Source organism: Lycorma delicatula, chromosome 1, assembly GCF_047948215.1.
Source record: "Lycorma delicatula isolate Av1 chromosome 1, ASM4794821v1, whole genome shotgun sequence".
Lineage (NCBI taxonomy): Eukaryota > Metazoa > Arthropoda > Insecta > Hemiptera > Fulgoridae > Lycorma > Lycorma delicatula.
This window is the reverse complement of record NC_134455.1, coordinates 16,295,631-16,315,939: the sequence shown is the minus strand read 5'-3', so window position 1 is coordinate 16,315,939 and position 20,309 is coordinate 16,295,631. Positions and strand designations below refer to the sequence as shown.

At 30.8% G+C, this 20,309-nt stretch overlaps 1 protein-coding gene across 2 annotated transcripts in view; it reads left to right on the top strand.

Annotated features, from left to right (window-relative positions):
- The window catches only part of LOC142328703 (facilitated trehalose transporter Tret1-like), a 42,000-nt gene extending 22,598 nt beyond the window's left edge, over positions 1 to 19,402 (top strand). The window contains exons 4-6 of one of the 2 annotated variants that reach the window (XM_075372680.1): positions 1,066 to 1,374; positions 5,833 to 5,941; positions 17,397 to 19,402. In XM_075372680.1, coding sequence (XP_075228795.1) covers positions 1,066 to 1,374; positions 5,833 to 5,941; positions 17,397 to 17,695 — 717 coding nt within the window. In that variant the 3' untranslated portion in view covers positions 17,696 to 19,402. Of the gene's footprint in view, positions 1 to 1,065; positions 1,375 to 5,832; positions 5,942 to 6,357; positions 6,384 to 17,396 lie in introns of those variants that run through there. The other variant, XM_075372771.1, reaches the window with a different exon arrangement.
- The last annotated feature ends 907 nt before the right edge of the window (positions 19,403 to 20,309 follow it).

The following is a 20,309-nucleotide window of genomic DNA, read 5'->3' as shown; positions in this document are numbered from 1 at the left end:
TTCATAAAGTCTGTTCAAGATGGGTCCCAAAACAACTCGCACAGTTGCATGAACAAACTCGCTTGGAAATCTGCCAAAAATATTTGGATCGCTATGGTAACGAACGGGACATCTTCTTTGACAGAATCATCACTGGTGACGAAACATGGATCCATCATTACGAGTCTGAGAGTAAACGGCAGAGTATGGAATGGAAACATCCAAATTCGCCCTGCAAAAAAAGTTTAAGACCCAACCGTCCGGAGGAAAACTGATGCTTACGATTTTTGGGACTTAGAAAACCCAGTAGTGGAACATTATAAGGAAAGGGGCACGACAATAAACAGTGAGATGCTTACTGCCAAGCTGAAGCCTGCAATTCGAAGCAAACACCGAGGACTGCTGTCGAAAGGTGTTGTTGCAAGACAATGCCCGTCCACATACTGCTGCCCACACTGCTGAAACGCCACGGAAACTCAATTTTGAAGTACTGGCTCATTCTCCGTATAGTCCTGATCTTGCCCCTTCTAACTACCACTTGTTTGTTCCACTCAAAGAGGCATTAAGGGACCGTCGAATTACCTCGTACGAAACAGTGATTCCTGCCGGGCATTCCCTGGCTTGCAGCTCAACCGAAAACCTTCTTTTATGAGGGCATGAGGAAGCTTGTGCAACGATGGACCAACTGCGTTGAAATGCAAGGGGACTATGTAGAAAAATTATGCAGATGTAAGTATCCTATTTGTATTGCAATCAAATTCATAATACATTGCGGATAATAATTGACTAAAATTATCATAATTTCAATTAAAAATATCATAATAAAAACCATAAAAAACGGTAATACATAAATATCATTGAAAAATCATTATATTTTTAAAACTTTTAGCAATCTATAAAAAATGTATAACGATTTTTGTAAGAGGTATTATATTGAATTAAAATGCAGAAAATGTCAAAATTCCGTAAAACTAAATGAAAATGGGTTCAACAGGTTTAGCTTTAAAATTCTGAAATAAAGTTTATGAAAACTTGCAGCTATGAAAATGACAATTTTTTTTTGAAACAATTTATTTATGTTTACAGTCTACTATGTATGAAATGATAAAGAAAAAAGAAAGTTTCTGGACATTGATGAAAGTAACTGGTAATCAGAAAGCTTTGGGAATTGCGTGTTTCTTAATGGCTGCTCAACAATTTTCTGGTATAAATGTAATTCAGCTATATTCAGAAATGATTTTTATGTATTCTGGAACAAAACTTAAACCAGCATATTGTTCAATGATTGTTGGAACTTTTCAATTGATTTCATCTGGTTTAGCTGCACCATTAACTAAGAAATTTGGTTTTAAAACACCACTTTTAATTGCCAGCATCCTTATAACAATTGAACATGTAAGTATTATTATTTATCAAGCTTCAAAATTTTTTAAATGAGAATTTATTTACAATGTCAATTCAGTAATGATTAAAATAACTGGAGTGATTAAGGTATAAATTATAATTTATTTCAACCTAGAAGAATGAAATGGAAAAAGTCAATAAAGCAGAATAATGATGAAAGAGACTAATCAAACGTTTTATAAAGTATAAAAAAATATATGTCTACTATGCATTCACTTTTTAGTTAATGCTACCACTTAGTAAAAAGTATCAAACAGGTACACAATACCAGACATTTGTCATTACAGTATTTAAGTGTTAAATATCTCTGTTTGTTATCATTACCCCCTCTCATGTATAAATCCACTGTTTATTAAATAAGAATGAAAATAGTGAGTACTGTAGAGAATAATTCAAGCAATATCCTGGGATGATTGTCAAATAACTCTATTATAACAAAATAACTAAGCAACTAGGTTATTCATTTGTCTTTTGTTTTAAAATGCCTGATAACTTCACCAGATTTATACTGATTTCAATAAAAGTTTTCCTAGCACTGTTTCATGTGAGACTGAAAATTCTTCTTTTTAAAATTTTTCAATATAAAATTACCTGAAAAAGTGGTGGAAAATCCAAAATTTCAATTTTTTAGATCTGCAAGATTGAAATTAAGTTTATACTTCATAAAATTTAATTTTCTAAGTATGTGGAATAAACTCAAGTTACTAGGTTTATTGTAGATGGATAAAAACTAAGTCACCGTAGTTGTCATAAAAGATTGTGATCATTACTTCTCGGTAAGCCATTATTATTTAATTCCAAAAAAGGATGATAATGAGGAAAATGTTACCTCATAGAATATGTTTTGTTTTGTGTTTAACATAAGTGATTGTAAAAACTTAATCTAAGAAAATTATTTTCTTCAAGAAAGTATTCCATAGTTTTTATATCAAATTATTTCAATGTATACACTTAACAGGTATTATGATAAACTTAATATTGTTTACTTTCTAAAACTAGAAGTATGCTTCCAGACAATCTTTTCAAAATTATAACGCAGTTTTTTCCTAAGTAGCATTTTCAAAAGGCAATTTTATTAATGTTACAATCCTCGAACTTGAAACCCCTTAGCATGTCAAATAAATTTTATATTCATCATATTTATTTATTTGGTGTGTTGCTTTTTCAAACTTATGTGATTTTATATTTTACATCTTTCAAGCACTTTCAGTTAATGGTTTTTATGGGATGTGCAAAATAAAATGTGGTTAATATATTTTTGTACATCAAGTTTTATTGAATCAAAACAAATTTGACATGGTTATTGGCATAATTTTTTTGTTTTTTACTTCTTGGGGGCTAACCTGCTTTAATATGAACACAGGACCAAGGGAGAATCAGGGGGAATAATTTACCCCTGCACTTGTTTTGCTATCTTTGTACAGATGATTTTTGACCTAAATCATGGACACCACATGCAACACCATTTAGTCTGCAACGTAGCTTCCATAGTGTTTTATAGGGTAAGCACGTCGAATTATCTCTGGCATGTTTCCCTAAGCTGCAGGAACTGATCGCACATAAATACAATCTGCTGAACCGCCTCCTACAGGAGCAAGATGATAATATTTTTTGTCTCGTTCCCTGTGTCCATTACTGCCTGTTCTAGATTAGCAAAACAACTGCCACTGGCAAACTTAGGCAGGGCTGCCCCTGTTGGAAGTGTGACGACAGGCAGGACTTCGTCATATGAGATATTCTACAGTATGGCCCTGAGTTTTGGGAAACACCTCAACTCATACTATCCCCTGTCTGCCTTGGTGGAACTACTTGTCCCCAAACTGTTGGAGAGGAAACACTGGATAATTATCCTTAGGTATGGACTGATGCCATGTCTTCAGTGCTCAGAATGTTGAGCTTGGTATTGGTACCACTTGTACGTGTTCTTTGTAAGTATCTGTATGTGAACATGCATCCAGTTAGTTTTATAAAATGTTTAGTACAGTCATTGAAATTAATTTTACATAGTCTAGTATGCTAAATATGCATCTACGACAAAGTCGTTTTATGTCCTTGTGAGTGTTATATGTGATTTTTAAAGTAATTTTTTTTGCTGAAAATGTCAGTTATTACGAATATTTGTGGGCAAAAATTTTTTTATCGCTAAATATATTTTTGTCTTTTTTTATGTATCTTATGCAACATGTATTTTATAAATACAGACGTGAGGCTATTATGTACGCATATACTAGGTATGGTTTTGTTTTGAAAGTTTTTATAAAATTGTTAGCTGATAATGGGTATGTGTGAGACATTTAAAGAATCTGCATTCTGTCTGTATGTGTTTCATTGAGTAAAATGAAAAATGAAAACAAAATATTGTCCCATCACCAGTATATAAATAATATCACATGCCAATACTAAGGCAAAACAAGACTGTATCACTCATCTGTCACATTCATCGATAACTACAGAAATTGACACTGCAAATCTGTCAGCCGAGAAGTTTTATCTAATTAAATAAAGAATAACCTGTAAATTTATCATCACCAACCACTAAATGTAAGTTTGAATTCTTTTCATGAAAATAAGACTAACAATTTGTATCCATCTTAGTATTTTCATTAGCCTATCCCAATTCTGATGAGTCTTATATTTTAGCCCACATGCTGCGGATTTTTGCAGTATAGCTGCAAATGGACATTTTTATTTAATTCAGAAAATCTTTTCAAAACATTTTAAATAGTTCATTATTATGCATTGACAAGCTACAATGAATTCAGGCAACTGATGTTATCTTTAATTCTAATTACAAGTTACAGGAATGTTCTTTCATCGTTTGTAGGAACATTACTGTTTGAGCTAATGTTGATAACCTCAGATCATCAGCTCACATTTTTTAAACAGTTAAAGAGTTGCTTAAAATACCTAATGTCCTAATTCATCAGCGATGAAAACTATTTTAAATAATAAATTTTTTAATTTCATATTTAACTAAATTAATTAATAAGCATGCATTTTGCATGCACAACCTATTGATTTCAGTCTCTTTTGCAGACAATATGATGGTCGAAACACACAAGCGAGTTTCTGCTGGACCCTGTTTCTGGGGAATCCCGGGTAATAAAAGACGCATGTAAGCAACTGTCTTTCACCACTCGTATTACTACTATTAATAAAACTGTTTTATTAATTCTATTAAATACACTTCCGGGGAAAGTGGCAAGGCGATTGGACTGCTACCGAAAATAATAAACTCCGACACATCAATAATAATACATTTTTAATGTTATAATTCTTCCAAGAACTCTTCAATGTAGGAATAACTGTCGAAAGGAGATTGTTATTTGCCGTTTGCGAATAGGGCACAAAAACCCTACCGAAAACTAATGTGGACAAACTAATGGGCGACTAATGAATAAGACCGATGTATCCATTTTTGTTCTCTACTACTGCCTATAACGACACACCACATTCTTGTGGTCTGCATGTGTTATGCGGCATTGCGTCGGAAATTTAAAATTGGGGCTAACATCAGAAATATTTTAGGAAACTATACGGCTATGTTATCCGAAGTCTTAATATTTCTTAAGGCATCAGTACTCAAATTTCTGATTATTATAATGTCTCATTTGGTTTGTTGTTTTAAGTTAGATTTTCAATACTATTTTTTATTGTGGTTTTATTTTGCTTTTAGTATACGGAATAGGCGTTTTACTTAATTTTAATTTTAAGTTAATTTCTAATCGCTTGCGATAGTAATATTGTGTCCGGGCGCTGATAACGACACTGTTGTGCGCCCAGAAAAAAATTGATGGTGGTGAAAACGGCTGCAAAAGTGACTAAAAAAAATAATTATGATTTAGATTTTAAAATGTTATTTTTAATATACATTTTGGTTCAGTTTATTCTGAAGATGGTCAAAAAATTATTAAAAGCTTTATTATCTGGGCTTTTATCACGTTAATGAATTTGGTTTGATTCATCGTGGATTCTTCAGTCTTAAGATTACCTAAAAATGAGGAACAACCATTATGATTTGAGTTTCAAAAACATTATTTAAAATGAATTTAGTTTGTTTTATCATTAAAATATTACATTTTACATTTGATTTAGTATTTAGTTGAATTTTATAAAAAAAATTCCTCTTACATCTCTGTGTATGATATTCAAATATTAAGAAATAATACTCGTATAATACTAGTATGTTATTTATTACTCAAACAGAAGTGGTCATAGCAAACTGTTACGATGGAGTATTAGCCTAGTATTATTTGTGTAACATATATTATTTATCTTGTGCTTCACTCATTGTAATGTACAATTAAGTAAGGATTACAATACAAATCAATTAGGATTAAATGAGTCAAAAACTGTCAGCAATTTTATATATTCAATAATAATCATAGAATTCCTTTTAGTAGGATATAATTCTACCTTTATGTTTTTTTTTGTTTTGTTTTCGGTTAGTTTGTAATGGGATTATTCTTTTATCTGTTGAAAACTGGAAGAGATGTTTCTTCTATAGACTGGATCCCAGTTGTATGCATGGTTCTATACATCTTGACCTACTCAGCTAGTAAGTAAAAAAATCTAGCAAAACTGCATGATTTCAGAATTAATTAATTTTCTAAAGCGATTGTTGTATAATTTAACTATTTAATAACAACAGGAATATTTCCAAAACCTTTCTTATTGTTTGCATATAGAAATGTGAACTTGTGGAATATTGTAACTGACCAGGTTCAAACAGCCATCTATTTAGCTCTTAAAGTTTCAATTCAACTATCGTTGGTTTAGTAATCGTAGACAAACCAGATTGTAGAGATTAGGTTGTTCTTACTTATAGTAAGATTGATAAGTGAGCGGTTTTTGCATTTTTTAAAAATAAATAAATTTAATGATAATAGATAATTTTTAACTAGTATTTTAAGAAATTAATTAAAGTTTAACAAATAATTCAACATTTGTAACAAAAAACTTTTTTTTTTTTAGTTTCCAGTTAATTTTTCTATCATCAAGCCACTAAAATTACAAGGAATTTTGGCCAATGTTTCTACAAATTCACCTTAAAATAATGTTTGATCCTTTTATCCAGGTAACAATCTTTTAGATCACAGTTGTCAAATCGCAATACCGACATTTATTATTTAAAACATGATATAAGACGATGGATATGTTTTAAAATGTTGATCAATAAAGATTTAATAGAAATATAAAACCCTTTTCAGAAAAAAATTGAAAAAAAATTAGAAATTTGATGAAAAATTTGAAAATTTTCTTTATTTTAGCAGGTCTTTTTTTCTAATTTTTCTTTTAGTAAAAAATAAACAATTTAACCGTAAAAAACGCGTGGATTTCTAACGAAATTTTAAAGTCTAACTCTGGTAAGACTTCATGAATTTTCAAAATTTAATTAACCTGATAAAACTTTCAGAATTATTTGAATTAAATACTAAATTTTGGGACATTATTCATAACACTAAAAAAATAAATTACGATCAATTAATATCTAACTCAAACAAAATTCTAAAATTATGTGGGTAGTTATTAAAAGTGAAAGCGGATTTGGAAATACGCCAGGTCAAATTATTTTAATAAAGGTACAAAAAGGCTCAATTTCCATTATCTCATCCTCATTTCAGGTAGCAGGGAATTAAATAATTCATTTTCTACTATTTCAGACAACAACATTGATCGAATTCAAACAAAGGCGTTCACCTTGAATGGTTTTGTTGATAAGTAAGTACTAATATTTCACATTAACACCCAGAAAGTTAAAACTTGGATTTTAAGTATAAAGAGTAAAACATTCAATGGTATTTATGAAATTCGGGCCAGTATCTTAAAATAAGTATGAAATATTATTACAATCCTTACTAATTTAATTAACGAATCTTTCAGCGAGAGAGTGTCTCAGCTGCTTTAAAACTCGCGTTGTTTTTTTCTTCCTTAAGAAAGGTTTGGCACTTAATTAATAAAATTATAGACCAATTTCATAATTCTCCTTAATTTCTAAAATATGTAAAAAAGAAATTAAAACTTTAAAATTTTTTGAAAAGCAGGACATACTAAAAAATTTCAGCGTAGTTTTTGAAAAAAATTTTCTTCTGATACAGCCAGTTCACAGTTATTAAAAATATTTTAAATTAGATAGATAATAAAAGGATTCCATTTTCAATTTTTTGCGATCTATTTAGTTGCAACTTTTTTAATTGATGAAGAGACTTACTAGTTACGGTTTTAGAAGAACACCGTACAATTGGTTAGTAATACCTTGCTGGTCATAAACAGGTAATTGAAAATTTGTAAGAATACACACGTACAATTTTTGTCTTCAATACAAGATGTAGAATTCAGAGTGTCACAAGAAAGTATCCTCCATCTCTAGCTTTTCTTATTGTTTATTACTCTCGTCCCACACTGTGGTGTCGTATCCGATATTTCGCTTGGTTTGTAGTGCGTGCATGCACCTTTGGCAATGGAATGGGGCCTCAAAATCAGATTACCTTACCACTCAGTCTTTCTCAACATGCTGAACGTAAAAGATAAGGTTGAAACTTACCTCTCCTCCTCGTGTTTATGCTTTTGTGGAAAAAGTTTCACTTGGTATCGAATACGACACCAGGGTGTTAAATTAATTCTACGTTTTCGATCCCGTACACGTTACTTAGTTCGCTGTTTTCTTAGTTTTTATTTATTATTTTCATTTTGATAAGTTTACCATGGTTGATTCAAGATGTTCTATTTCGGAAAATGAAATTAGTGCGAAATTACAATGTCAGGTAAACGAGATTGATGAAAAAAGAGGGGAAGACGATATATCCAACAAAACCGACGACAAAATCCGACCAAATAATTTTGTAGTAGACGATGAATCACTTTCCAACGACAATATGTCCATTGACGAAGAAGAATACCAAGAAGAAAACGAAAGAAATTATATCCTAGGACTAGATATGGAGGCTATATGGACGGATAAACCCGTAGTAAGTTTTTTCACCAACTCCCAAATAAAATTATTATAACACATTCACCCGAATCAAAAGGGGAAGCAAAACGGCTTACACGAGGAGTGGACGTATTTTCTTTTTTCATCACAGATGAAATGGTGCAGATTTTGGTTATCATCATAAACGAATAAATTATCAGAAAATCCGCGAAAAACAATATGAAATATATATTCATGAAACAAATTAGACGGAGATCAAGGCTCTCTTAGGCATACTACTTTTCTTGGGTCTCTTGAAAAACTCGGGATTGACAACTGCTTATAAGATTTTTTCCGTCTCTAGTAGTCAGCTGTTTCGATTCACAATATCAAAAAACCGATTTCAGTTGTGCACACTACATTTCGACTCTACACTACCCGAGAATCGAGGAAAAACATGATAGCATTTGCCGCGTTCAGGGATATACGGACTCTGTTCAATGAGAGTTGTAAGTAATACTCTCACCGTCTCTTATAACATCACCGTCTCGTCAACGAGACGGTGATGTTATACATTATAATGCATAGACACCGATGACGGTGTACATTATACATTATTATGTATAATGTATTTTTATGCATAAAAATAAAGTCATATTCATTCGTAAATTTGAGACTGTTCCAAAAACATAATCGGCTGTAGCAATAAAAAAATTGAAGTTCCTGCATTTGAGGTCTTTTGTTCTAAGGAAGTTTACTGTATACCTCAAAATAACTGTTTATGTAATCGTTACCAAAACCTAAATCAATATATACTTTTCAAAATTGATTTTTTCCATACCGGTTTAAAAAAAAAAAAAAAAAAAAAATGGTTTTACGGTTTTAAACCATTTTACCAAAATTTTAAACCGCACTTGTTAATAACAAGTGCGGTTATTAACCTTTTCCCCAGATGACACAACCTTATCAATATCTGAAGATAATTATTTAAAAGTAATTGAGGGTTTCACGATAGAAGTTCAAAAAATTGCACACTGGATGATTATAACTATCTAACATTAAAAATGGATAAAACCGTGATATTGTGTTTTTGCGTGTACGCAACTATGCTGGTCTCTTGGATATAATTTCCATTAAAAGGGCCAGCCCTAGCGTTTTTGCAACCGTAGGCAAACCTAAAAAATGCCGTCCCCCCAGTTTCAAAAAACTTAGTTAAAAAAAAAACAGAATTAGAAAAACCACCTTAACCAGAAAAATGACATATAATTGAGTTAAGACAATAATGCTGATACAGATTTACGGAGAATTGTTTTATTGAAAAACAGAAATTTACGTTTTTAACGAGCTAACGGCAACGAAATTACAAACTAAAGCTAAAAGTATAATGTAAATATACTTTTAAAACAATAAACGAGGCTGTCCCAGTGTGTGACAGCCTCATCCCGGAGTGAAGCTTCTCAACTTCGGTGACCGCGCGGGGATTCCTCCTGAAACCGCGGGGAGGGGGAATAAAGACCGAAGTCCCGGTGAGGGATCCCTTCGGGGTTCCTCATTTGAGGCAAGACACCGAAAGATCATAGTCCCGGTGGGGAATCCTCTTGGGGATCCCCGCTTGAGGCCAGGCACTATAAGACCGTAGTCCCGGTAGGGAGACTCCTTTTTGAATTTCCCTACCGGACCTCAAACTGCCTGGGCAGGTGCTGCCTAGGGAGTTTGAGGCGATGGTACCTCCCGGAGCTGTGTTTATACTTAAATGTGGTCCGGATCTGGGAGGCGGAGTAAAAGAAAGATGAGAAGAAAATACAATGGTATATAAATAGTATAATAATATTGTAGCGTGTGTAGTAAAGTAATAATATCGGATACTAACACGAACGGATACCAAATCCAAGTTTAAATTCAGGGGAGAAATATCTGATCCATTCGACATCAAAACAGGACTGAGACAAGGAGATGGACTGTCACCGCTTTTATTCAACTGTGCCCTTGAATTTATAATACGGGATTGGAAAAAATTAAATAAAGACAACGTTAAAATTGGAAAAGGTATCTCAGTAAATTGCCTAGGCTTTGCGGACAATTTAGCCCTACTACCCCAAAATATAGAAGAGGCCAGATACCAACTGTCAACACTGGAAGAGATTGCAGGAAAAATCGGTCTAAAAATTTCATACGAAAAAACCAAAATTATGGTGAGAGACCCACTACGCATAAGCAAAGTAAAAATAAACAATTATGACATAGAACTAGTAGAAAACTTTAAATATTTGGGGGAAAACATCACGCACAATCTCCAAGAAAATCCAAATTGGAATGAAAGAATAAATAAACTCATCAAAGCCACAATAAAAACACAAAACATCTATAACAAAAAACGCATGTCCATAAACACAAAAATAAAATATTATAACTCAGTTATACAACTGGAAATACTTTACGGATGCGAAACCATATTTTGACCGTACCAGACAAGGTTTACCGACAAACTGGAAAAGATTGAAAGACAGATTCTATGACGATGCATCGGGAAAAACATTAAAATAAGACGGGATTTGGAGAATTATTCCAAACGAAGAGATTTACAAACTATCATAAAAAATAAACTATCATAACTAATAAATTTAGAAAGAAGAGAATTTCCTTTCTAGGACATATTTTCAGAATGGAAGAGACCAGACTTATCAGACGGATAATCAAACCTTTCTGGAACAAGAAAAGCAGACCGAACTGGTTATACGAAGTACAGAAAGACATGGAGGAATTAGACATAACCCGTGAAAACCTAAAAACGAAAACCGGAAACTATGAGAAATTAAAAAATAAAGAAACAAGATTCCTATCAAAACCCAAGAAAACAATAAGCCGGGTGTACTCTGAACAAGAAAGGGCAAGAAGATCTGAAACCCTTAGAAATTACTGGCAAAAAAGAAAAGCTGAAAAACAACAAATCAGCAAGAAAAGAAAGAACTTGCCAAAAAAAAAAATGAACTAAAGTGATCCATCATGGTCTTAAAAGTAAAAAAAAAAAAAAAAAAAAAGTAATAATATTATTGTATTAATAAATAGTAAATAATATAATTTTCTAGATTCAAGTAATCGAAATGTATTTTTGTGGGTTGCGTATATTTTTTTTTGCGCTCTAGTTCAGGCGGTTTTGCTGCTCCTAAATTTTTGCCGCCGTAGGCAGTTGCCTACCTTGTCTAACGCCTAGGGCCGGCCCCTATCACTGATGATAACGATAGTATTTCTGTTGCCAATAAGGCGAAATTTTAGTTGTTTTATTAGATGATAGGTTCTTTCAGGATGATAAAATTAATTTTGTTTGCAACAAAATCAAACTGTACTTACTGTTTTGCTTTGAAGCGCATTAATAAAAGGCTAAACTTTTCATCACTGTTAAGTATTTATTACGCTTAAGTTTATTTTCATCTAAATTGTAATGTCATCTCTTGGGCTTCCTCGAAAAGTCAGAAATAGTTTTCAAGATACAAAATTTGACTTTCTCAAATTTGACTTTGTATCATTGTTTATAATGATTCATGATTCAAAAGTATGAATCGTGTCGACCAATATTTAAAAAAATAAAATACGAGTATGTTAAATTACTCCAGTGCTTATAATAGTATTTGGGAATGTGCTATTTATTTTTTTAACATAGTAGTCGTTTATTCTTAAAAGTAATACAACCCACCTTTAACAAACCCAACAGAACTGTTTTTTTTAATAACTCAACACAATACATCGACTTACGAAAGAGGGCCTTGTTAGGAACTGGTACCATTTTAAAAATATTATTAAAATATTTTAACATTCTCCTATAGCACCACATTTTGAAATGTGGTGCTATAGAAGAATGTTAAAAATCAGATGGGTGGATAAAGTGACAAATGAAGAGGTATTGCGGCAAATAGATGAAGAAAGAAGCATTTGGAAAAATATAGTTAAAAGAAGAGACAGACTTATAGGCCACATACTAAGGCATCCTGGAATAGTCGCTTTAATATTGGAAGGACGGGTATACTGAAATGAAACGACTAGCACTAGATAGGGAATCTTGGAGAGCTGCATCAAACCAGTCAAATGACTGAAGACGAAAAAAAAGAAGCATTTTTAATAAATTATCGAACCTTTTAAGGATATTATTAATTATCGAATTTCTATAACATTATTCGTAGAGATACAGTTAAAAGATTTTCTTTTACAAAAAGTATTACTCTGTCGGTTTTTAAATAATACTAATTAATAATTCTTAAAAACTTACTTTTCTGCATCCTACTCGACTTAAAACGTAAATACATATCTTCGTATAAGTTGAATACGTCAAATACCTCAAATATTTGACCACGTAATCAAATAATTTTCAATATCATCAGAGTTATAAATTATTTTTTATACTTAACTTTCTTCATGAATTCTACGTACTACTTTCCTTAACATTATTTCACGTGCTATTATTGTAAATAATTAATAAGGACTTCAATCATAAATATGTTTTATAATTAGTTGTACACATTCCTGATTTAATCTATACAGTGTATTATTGTGCACCGATCAGAAAAAAAAATATTTGTATAAAAGATGTCTTTACACTAAACTAGCAGCAATCACATATATACAATTTTTTTTTGTGATATTCAGTACGTAAAAATTACTCTAAACGCAAGTGAAAATAGCTGATTCTAAAACTACAAATCCTGTTTCCGATAAAAATCCGAATTTTCAAAACTGAAACCTTTATTTTCAGTTTTGCAAAATCCTCTTTACAAATCTGTTTCATAGACAACTTTGAAATCTCATAGACAAATTCCTTAGGTACGTGGAAAATCGAGGTTGAACATTGATCGGTGTATTATAAGCCGTGCACGCTGCAACAGGTGTGGGTTTACTTCCACTTCACAAAATTCTATTTTTGATTTTAATGAGCCGACGCTCTTAAAAAAAAGCTTATTAATCAACACTCTGTTGTTTCTAATTGTGAGTCTGCTTTTGTAATTTCTTGATCGTATAAAAATTCTCTTTTTCTACTCCTGTCTTGGAAAAATTCCAAAATTTCTGTGGTATGGATATTATTTTCAAGAATTGATTGTTTATGAAAACGTAAGATTCCTGTTGAGAGCTGATTTCAGATATTTTAATTTTACCTCAACATTATCTTTTATTTTTGTCTTAATACGAGTAGTTTCTATTTCCTTACGAACTATATGGATAAAATTAAGAGTCTTCTCTTCTACGTAATTATTGATAGTTTTAGAAAAAAAATCCTTTTACTTTTAAAGAAATTATAATTTCACATAAAAAGTAACTAACATATTTTTCATTAAAATTATTTTTTAATGTGTATTTTTATGCTACTATTCGTTATGACGATCAAAGTAATATTGCCTGAATAGTAACCGAAAAGTAAAACGACGATGCCCTTTAAACGCTAAATTTTTAATCGACATGCCTAAGATACATTATAATACCGTAAAATCATTGAATACTTTATTCTAATAGAATAAAAAGAATAAGCTAATTTGAATTTTTTTGTTTGTCTTCAGTCATTTGACTGGTTTGATGCAGCTCTCCAAGATTCCCTATCTAGTGCTAGTCGTTTCATTTCAGTATACCCTCTACATCCTACATCCCTAACAATTTGTTTTACATATTCCAAACGTGGCCTGCCTACACAATTTTTTCCTTCTACCTGTCCTTCCAATATTAAAGCGACTATTCCAGGATGCCTTAGTATGTGGCCTATAAGTCTGTCTCCTCTTTTAACTATATTTTTCCAAATGCTTCTTTCTCCATCTATTTGCCGAAGTACCTCTTCATTTGCCACTTTATCCACCCATCTGATTTTTAACATTCTCCTATAGCACCGCATTTCAAAGGCTTCTAATCTTTTCTTCTCAGATACTCCGATCGTCCAAGTTTCACTAACATATAAAGCGACTCTCCAAACATACACTTTCAAAAATCTTTTCCTGACATTTAAATTTCTTACTGAAAGCTCGTTTCGCTTGTGCTATTCGGCATTTTATATCGCTCCTGCTTCGTCCATCTTTAGTAATTCTACTTCCCAAATAACAAAATTCTTCTACCTCCATAATCTTTTCTCCTCCTATTTTCACATTCAGTGATCCATCTTTGTTATTTCTACTACATTTCATTACTTTTGTTTTGTTCTTGTTTATTTTCACGCGATAGTTCTTGCGTAGGACTTCATCTATGCCGTTCATTGTTTCTTCTAAATCCTTTTTACTCTCGGCTAGAATTACTATATCATCAGCAAATCGTAGCATCTTTATCTTTTCACCTTGTACTGTTACTCTGAATCTAAATTGTTCTTTAACATCATTAACTGCTAGTTCTATGTAAAGATTAAAAAGTAACGGAGTTAGGGAACATCCTTGTCGGACTCCCTTTCTTATTACGGCTTCTTTCTTATGTTCTTCAATTATTATTGTTGCTGTTTGGTTCCTGTACATGTTAGCAATTGTTCTTCTATCTCTGTATTTGAACCCTATTTTTTTTTTTAAATGCTGAACATTTTATTCCAGTCTACGTTATCGAATGCCTTTTCTAGGTCTATAAACGCCAAGTATGTTGGTTTGTTTTTCTTTAATCTTCCTTCTACTATTAATCTGAGGCCTAAAATTGCTTCCCTTGTTCCTATACTTTTCCTGAAACCAAATTGGTCTTCTCCTAACACTTCTTCCACTCTCCTCTCAATTCTTCTGTATAGAATTCTAGTTAAGATTTTTGATGCATGACTAGTTAAACTAATTGTTCTGTATTCTTCACATTTATCTGCCCCTGCTTTCTTTGGCATCATGACTATAATTTGAATTAGTAAATTTAAAATTTGTCTATTAATTTACTATAGCACTTAAAAAATTCTATACTATTAATAAATGTATGTTTTAGACAGTTAATGGTAAATGGAATTAAAAAAAAGGCTACTTGTTTACATTGTTATCATAAATTTTCTATGCAGTTTAAGTCAATTTAATTTTTACGTACTGGTTTTATGATTTTATTTTGAAATTAAATTTGATTCAATGAGCATGATTTTTGTCGTACGAAAAAGACGTAAGCAACGTTTTCAAAACGGATGACTTCATTTGAATAATAGTAATTTCCATTTTGTGAGTGAATTTAATTTTTTTTTTTTTTTTTAATTATTATTCAGGTATTTCTATAAATAAAAAGGAAAATTCATTTCATAATTTAATAAATCAGTTCAGATCAATATTTTCTCATATCTTCTTAAAGAAATTTTATATTCTTTAGTTCACATTTATTTATTTTTTGTGCCATTACCCTAAAAAAACGTTTAAAAATGTTGTTACAGATTTTATAATACGATTTAATGAAATCTGAATGACAATGTTTAAAGGGATGCCAATTTAATTATAATAATTGGAACTATAGTTTTTTTTTATTACCCACATCGATAAGGAGGTATTAAAATGATGGATAACTTGTGATGCCCATTTAAAATATTTAAGTTACTTCTGTCCCTTAAGGGAATTGATGCCCCATTTTTAACAGTGTAAAATATTTCTAAGGTTTATAATTATTTGACTATGTTGAAATTAAAAAAAATTTCAGTAGCATATAAAGACTTATGGTTTCTTGATTATATATCAAGAAACCATATTGATATACACAATTACACATCTTGATATACACAACTCTGTATGTATGTATATATATATATATATTTATATATATATATATATACGTATATAATAATTTATTAAAAATTACATTCATTTTCGTAAGTCTGTATTACAAATTAAGAACTAATCACAAATGTGAAGTAAATTATATCTGATAATACTCACAATAAAGTTTACAGATACAATTCATAAATACTTAATTTAGCCCTCTCAGGTGCACGGTACACATATAAGCGGTAGCTGAAAACCTCTCACAAGCGAGGAAGCACATCTTGTGTAACTGAGTTAACCACAGCTGTGATAGGGTTCCGCAGGTCGACCAGACTAGTTGGTAGAGGTAGATAATCTTTCACAAACCCCACAAGAAAAAAATCACATGGCTTGAGATCAAGTGATCTTGGAGGCCAGAACTGAAGAGCTGTCCTATTCATCGTTGAGATAGAGAGATTAATTCAGATAGCGTCGAACATCGAGGTGCCAATAAGGCGAAGCTCAGTCCTGTTGAAAAATGAAGTTTCGTGAATCTTCATCTAGTTGAGAAAAAAGCCAGTTTTATAGCATATCCAGGGTACATTATTACAGTAACCGTGCGTTTTGCAAAAAAGAATGGTCCATAAACCTTTGCTTGCAATAGGACAAAAACACATAAACCTTGGGAGAAGCTCTCTCATGATGAAATGTATCACAAGGATTTTGTAGATCCCATATGCGAAGATTGTGTCTATTCACTTTCATTTAATTTTATTTTATTTTTGTGTTTAATTTTCATTTTTAAAATTAAATGCTGAAGAAAAGTGTCATTATCCATGTTTTCAAGCATTTGATCACAATATTCGATATGCTTTGGTTTATCACCTCTGCGAAGAGCCAGTAAAAGTTGTAGACGGTGTGGCTTGAAAAGTAAATGACGCCGCAAAACGCCGTAATTGTATTCCAAATTCTCTGCTCGTTTTACTGGTTGACATTCTTGGGCTTCGTACAAATCTTTTATCAGTTCGTCTCACGTTCTCCTCTGCCACAAGCGGTCGGTCCGCGCTCTTATCTTTACAAAGACACCCTGTTTGTTCGAATTAGTGTTTTGAAAATAGTGAGTGGAATAGCTGTTAAATTTTCATCTCTTGTGTGATATCTCAGATGTCAGTGTAGCATGATTACTATTCCATTGGTAAAAATACCTCAAGTTAGCTATTTTTATGGTAAATGCTTCTTTTTGTTAAATTTCATTACCTATAGGTTTATTTATGATTAACATAATCAAATAATATTGTCTTTTTTTAAATTATTTGTAGTTCAAAGCAACAAGTGGCTACAAAGCAGATAAAAGTACAAGGTTTTCAAATTTTATTTTTTATTAAAAATATAATAAATAAAAATGTAAAAATTACAAACATAATATTAACATTAAGATTTTAATTTTACATTTTTGATGTTCACAGCTTATGGACCACTTCCTTGGGGAGTTATTGGAGAAATATTCCCAACAAATTTAAAGGCAAATGCGTCAAGTATAGTTGCAGCAATAAATTTCTCAACTACCTTTCTTGTCACAAAATTTTTCACAAATATTTCTGAATATTTTGGAATTTCTGTATCTTTTTGGATATTCTCAGTTTCTATGATTGTATCATTTTTTTTCGTATTAATTTTACAGCCAAACACGAAAGGAATGTCTTTACAAGACATTCAAGACAAATTAAATGAAAAAAGGATAAAACCAAATATTAATCAAAGTTGAACATTTTTTTATTATTCACTTTTGATAATTTGTTTTACGTAATAGAGCAAAAAGAAATTGATTAATTCTGAGATAGTGCATTTAATATTTACTTAATAGTTTGAAAAAATTTAATCTCATCAAAAGATTAAATTAAATCATTATAAATCAACTCAAGTTAAATCAATTAAATCATTCATTTACTGTGATTTTAATGCAAAAGTATTATAATGCCAAACGTTCATAGAATGGTGTAACTGAATTTTTTACCAGTAATAAGGAATTCCTATAACAGTTACTATTTAAATCTAAAATTAAATTTAGATATGAATATTTCTTATTAAAATAATTTAAAGATATGATTTCAAATAATATTTTACTTCACAATAATTTGATCATTACAAAAAACTTAGTTTTCATTACTAACATTATTAGCAATATTGATAATAATGTCCTTCAGTACATTGATTTTAATTGCATGTATTATTATTTTTAGTATCAAGAAAACTGATTGAAAGTAAAATTATTAAGTCTTTTTAAGTTAAGATTCATTCATTTACTTCAGAAATAAAAATTAATTAATTTTATTCGGTATATACATAATGAAGTGTGAAAAAAAATTAATTTAATTTTACATGGTAATAATTAAATACAAAATGTTTGTTGAAAGGAACGTTAATAAATAAGACTGAACAATACAATGAGAGCTATTTTTTTCCAATATGTTTTGTTACCAGTAGTGAATACCAACTCATAAGAAATGGATTCACATCAGTTTACACAGAAAAGTATTAAAAAAAGCTATTTATTAATGAATTATTTTTAATTTAGCAGTTCAAAATTTTATATTTTTTTTGAATACATTGTGTTGGAGTTTTTTTTTTAGAGTTGGATCATTTGTAAAACATGTGAGGTACTATTGACAGAAGTCAGATTTGCTTTCTATGAAAATGATGACATTCTCTTTAGCTAGTCCTGGCTGGGAACAGTTATAACTAACAGGTGATTGATAAGTCTACCTATCACCTGCATTTTCATAGACATTGAATTGTTATGTGCAACAAACCATTAAAATATTGATAAGAAGACAATAGGAGATCACTTCACTACTCATTTTTTTTGGTTATTCTTAAAAGAGTTGTTTGTTGTGTTTTACATATAGTTAACATTAACCATTTGATTGTGGCAGCTAATGTATCTCTAAAAAGGAGATATTGATTTTGGTTTTTGAGATATTTATTTATTTGCCATGCAGCTGTAATTTTTTAATTTATTCATTACAACAGTATTGACAATTAAGTAATATAATGTGAGATTTGATTGATTTACTCTTATGAATAATATTCCAAAAATTGCCTGATACATAAAGCAGCTTTGTTGATTGGAAAAATAGAGACAATTTTGTTTTGTTGCTCATATAGTAGTGTTTTGGTAGCTTGTTATAATTCTAAGTTGCCAGGTCAACATATTTTGTTAATTAGAACGTAACAGAAATGTGCTGACTGTGACAGCATTGAGGATTTTTTAGCATTAACAAAACTGATTTGGCTGTAACTCAAATTTTCAATGCCTGCATGAAAAGCCTGGACTAAACCTAGATACAATTATTAACAAACAGTATGCAACCATATTTAATAACTATAAAGTATATTCCAATAAGGCATTTTAAAAAATGAGAAAATAAAATAAATAGGTGTAAATAAAATAAATAAATAGGAGTTGGTATTAGAACCTTTCTTTCTTTTTCCTGTTTAGCCTCCGGTAATTACCGTTTAGATAATTCTTCAGAGGATGAATGAGGATGATATGTATGAGTGTAAATGAAGTGTAGTCTTGTACATTCTCAGTTCGACCATTCCTGAGATGTGTGGTTAATTGAAACCCAACCACCAAAGAACACCGGTATCCACGATCTAATATTCAAATCCGTGTAAAAATAACTGGCTTTACTAGGACTTGAACGCTGTAACTCTCGACTTCCAAATCATCTGATTTGGGAAGACGCGTTAACCACTAGACCAACCCGGTGGGTTTGGTATTAGAACCTAACAGTTAAATAAACTGAGATTTTATAAGGTATGTGTGCTGACATAGTGACAGATAATTTGCTATAGTGGACTAATTTACACATTAATATTCTTTTTGTTTAATCCAGAAACCTTTATTTACTAAGTAAGCAAAATAGTAATCTCTGAATCTTGATGCTATGCTACACATCTCTGAACTAACTCTTCTACTATTTAAGCCAGTTTACTGTCTAGCTTGTAATATATTCTGTCATTCTAAATTTTCAGTTTTAATTTCAATGAATTCAGATGATCATTATATTTGAATCATTTCTAGATTCAAGTCAACCACTTGTAACTTAGCATTAAAATTTTATCCCTAATAACCAAAGTATAATTGCAGAATTTAATAGAACTATTAAAGTAGAATTACATATAACTATTTCTTAATTTAAATTCTATTAATATAAACCACGTGGTATAGAATATATGTCATACCTTGCCTTAATTTTATCATGAAAGTACTTTTGTGAGATCCTGCATCTCAGTCATGATTGAAATATTTAATTAAACTGGATTTTAAAAATTAAAAATATTTAAATAATGAAAATTATTATAATTTCATTATA